This window comes from Stylophora pistillata, chromosome 3 (genome assembly GCF_964205215.1).
Source record: "Stylophora pistillata chromosome 3, jaStyPist1.2, whole genome shotgun sequence".
NCBI classification, from domain to species: Eukaryota; Metazoa; Cnidaria; class Anthozoa; order Scleractinia; family Pocilloporidae; genus Stylophora; species Stylophora pistillata.
Genome location: NC_142521.1, coordinates 33,019,694 through 33,023,464, shown reverse-complemented (window position 1 = coordinate 33,023,464; position 3,771 = coordinate 33,019,694). Strand labels below are relative to the sequence as shown.

At 38.9% G+C, this 3,771-nt stretch overlaps 1 protein-coding gene across 1 annotated transcript in view; it reads left to right on the top strand.

Moving 5' to 3' along the window:
- LOC111331602 (uncharacterized) overlaps positions 1–2,996 on the top strand; it is a 7,164-nt gene extending 4,168 nt beyond the window's left edge. The window contains exons 2-3 of the mRNA XM_022936752.2: positions 502–762; positions 1,160–2,996. Of these exons, the coding sequence (XP_022792487.1) occupies positions 502–762; positions 1,160–2,472 (1,574 nt within the window). The 3' untranslated portion in view covers positions 2,473–2,996. The remainder of the gene's footprint in view (positions 1–501; positions 763–1,159) is intronic.
- The last annotated feature ends 775 nt before the right edge of the window (positions 2,997–3,771 follow it).

The window sequence follows — 3,771 nt, the reverse complement described above, 5'->3', positions numbered from 1 at the left end:
AGAAGTAGTAGTAGTAGTAGTGGCAGTAGTACTAGTAGTAGTACTAGTAGCAGCAGCAACAGCAGTGGTAGTAGGTAGTAGTAGAAGTAGTAGCAGTAATAATAATAGTAGTAGTAGTGGTAGTAGAAGTAGTAGCAGTAATAGTAGTAGTAGTAGTAGTATTAGCAGCAGCAGCAGCAGTAGTAGTAGAAGTAGTAGTAGTAGCAGCAGCAGCAGTAGTAGTAGCAGCAGCAGCAGCAGTAGTAGTAGTAGAAGTAGTAGCAGTAATAGTAATAGTAGTAGTAGTAGTAGCAGCAGCAGCAGCAGTAGTAGTAGTAGTAGTAGTAGTAGTAGTAGTAGCAGTAGTACGAGTAGTAGTAGAAGTGGTAGCAGTAATAGTAGTAGTAGTAGTAGTAGTAGTAGTAGTAGTAGTAGTAGCAGCAGCAGTAGTATTGGTAGTAATAGTACTGTAGTAGTAAAATATTCAAAAGAGATATACGTCATAGGTGTCTGTGGTTTCAGGGAACTTTGGCGGAAGTGCTTCCGTGGAAACAGACTTCATTCGAGTCGATGTCGTCACGCCATCGGGAGATACGAAAACTGACGTACACATGCACGTGTTTCCTAAAAAGGAAGTTCTCAGAAGACAGTCCAAGCCTGGTACATTTCCACTAAATGTTGCACTGATTATGTTTGACTCCACTTCGGCGGTCAATTTTCAAAGAAAAATGCCTCGCAGTTTGGACTATCTTGTCAAGAATATGAACTCGATATTATTTCGGGGTAGGTCAACTTTTGTTCCCCTAAGAATAAGCGTTTTGGCAGTTTATTGTATCACAACTAGGCCATATATTACTTGTTCAATTATAAGATTCATTTGTTTCAAGTTAGATCTCCATACCAGTTTAGTGAAGAATTTGAAAGGCTAAAATTAGAAAAAAAAAAAATTTTTATATAAATACAAATGTGAAAGAAGGAAATTATTACTAGTTACTCGAGTTTCACGCTCTAGACGATCATCAGACTAAGAGTTGTCTACGAGAAGTAGACGTTAACATTTTATAGTGCTTTTTATTTGCCACTTGTCGCCGTCTGCCCATGAAATATTTTACCCAATAAAGGCCATGTATATCTTTACGTCGTATCACCTTACCAGTTATCCTTTTGCAATAATCGACAGGTGAGACAATCGTAGGAGATGGAACCACGGCACAGTTAGCAGCGTTGCTGACTGGAAAGGCGGAGAAACAGCAATCAGAAGCTAGAAAGAGAATTTATTCGTCTAATCCAGTGGACAGTTGGCGTTGGATCTTTAGAGACTTTAAAAATATGGGGTACGCTACGATGTTTTCAGAAGACTCTCCGCACCTTGCCTCCTTTAATTTGCGCTTGAAAGGTTTTCGCGATCCACCTACAGACCATTACGCCAGACCATTTTGGTTAGAGGCTTCCAAACTAATGAGGAGTAGAGGACTTTGCCTTAACAGTAGGCCTGCTCACAACGAATCTTTCAATTATTTGTTGAGCTTTTTCCGAAGATACCAGAACACACCGAAATTCGCGTTCTCATCTCTAGCTGATATATCGCACGATGACGTGAATACGATTGGTTTTGCGGACGACGACCTTAAAGTTACTTTGGAGACTATGCAAAGAGAATCAATCTTGAATAACACCTTGTTGATAATTTTTTCCGATCATGGACCACGATTTTCTGCTTTCAGGAAAAGTGTACAAGGTAAACTTGAGGAGCGATTCCCATTTATGTCATTTACCTTGCCAGAATGGTTTCAAGACAAGTATCCTGAACTCCAAAATAACCTCCTACATAATTCACGCGTTCTTACATCGCCGTTTGATGTTTATGCAACTTTACGTCACATACTGTCATATCCTCAGTACCCAAAGGAGATTTTAGTAGGGCAAAGCTTGTTTAGCCGGATTAATCCAAAGAATCGCACATGCGCGAGTGCTGGCGTAGCCGATCATTGGTGCCCCTGTCTTGACCTAGAAGAGGTGGGCACTAATGAGTCTGTGGTGATGGAGTTAGCAGATTTTGTGGTGTTTCACATCAACAACCTAACGTCACAGAGTGACGAGTTAGTGAAGATGTGTCAGCGATTGAAACTGAAAGAAGTGAGCAGCGCATTCCGAGAAATGCCAAATGAAGCCATGCAAAGGTTTCAGCGTAGCACGAGAGATTCACGCGATACGTGTGACGGTTGTGAGGCGGTTTTGGGTAAAAAGTCCCATAATAGCCTCGTTAAAGACACGTTATATCAGCTGCAAATTGTTACATTTCCCAATAGAGGATTTTATGAGGCCACTGTTAGGATGAAGAAGGGTGTTCCCTCACTTGTAGGGGACATAAGCAGAATCGACGCATACAAAGATCAGCCATATTGCTTAATGGAAGATTTTCCGCTTTTGCGAAAGTATTGCTATTGCTTTCCAAGGAATTTAAAAATTTCAAGTCAACGCAAATTGAATTAAAAATCAAAACATTTTACAGTATTATGAAGGGTAAGTCTCTTCCATATCTTACTAACTTTCTTGAGCAAAAATCCTCTTAGAATGCCTTTCCTTCTTTTACTGCGAATATGCCAGGAAACATCAATGACTGGATTTAGGAAAAATGTGGCCGATGATGAAACAAATTATTCGAATCGGTATCAATAGCTTTGTATAAGATTATGGAACATTTCCCTTTTTTGATTAGGTTGACGGTTTTCCTTGGACCTCAGACTTGTAGAGCTGATGTCTTTTTTCGATTTAGATTGTGGGATGTGAGGCATAAGAGAAAAAACGATAACGCCTTTATCGTCTGCGTAGCTACTTTTGAGTGAAAATAGTGCGAACAGAAATAGCAGAATAAGCAGAAGTTCTAGACGGTGATAAAGCATGAGTCATGCTGTAAATCTGCATCCGTTGATATATACAAATCATCGAAGATCCCAGTCTCTTTTTTCGCGCTTCAGTGTTCAACAATAAAATGATGTGTGAATTAGCATTTTAAAGACCATTTTTGTCTTTTTTTGTTTTAACTCATAGTCTATTTCGGCGAGGTGTAATCACAACTAGTGGTGCTTTTTTATGGTCTCTCAACAGATGAATTTTGTCGGCAGTCTAAGTCATTTCAAATGATAAAATTAGTTAAAGTTTTGACGAAAGCTTTTTCCTAGGCAACAATCAGCTCCCTCGAGGATTGCGTGTGTTTTCAAACGGTGACATCCTATTTATTTACGTTTTTGGGAACTTGGCCAGAGAGCAATAAGCAATAAAGCGATGACTTACTTGTTCTCATATTGTTCTTATGAATCGAATAAGAACACAGAAAGAAATAAGATAAATCTATATTCCGCAACCAATGATGTGCTTTTGTTTTTTTGTCCCCAAACGAATCTGGTATCTAGGCTTACTCTGGGGCCTTAAGTCGCCGTAGCTTTGGGTAACCTTAGGCGATTTAAGGCGACTTAAGGCGACTTAAGGCGACTTAAAGGGATTTTATTGGACTGGAGTGATAAAATAAAAGTTCGCAACGGTCTCTCCATAAACCTTAAAAATATTTACAAAATCCCTTGCAATAAGCACCATAGTCAATTTGGTTACTTTTGTATGCTCATAAGTCACCATAGTCTAAAATATGCAGTTTTCAATGAAACCAATTTAGCTAAAAATAATTAAACAGAATTACCACAACAGTTATTGTTAAATTATACAGTCAAAGCTAGTGAATAAATTGCCAGGAAAATATCATGGGTTATATGCCCAACATAAAACAAACCTATCATA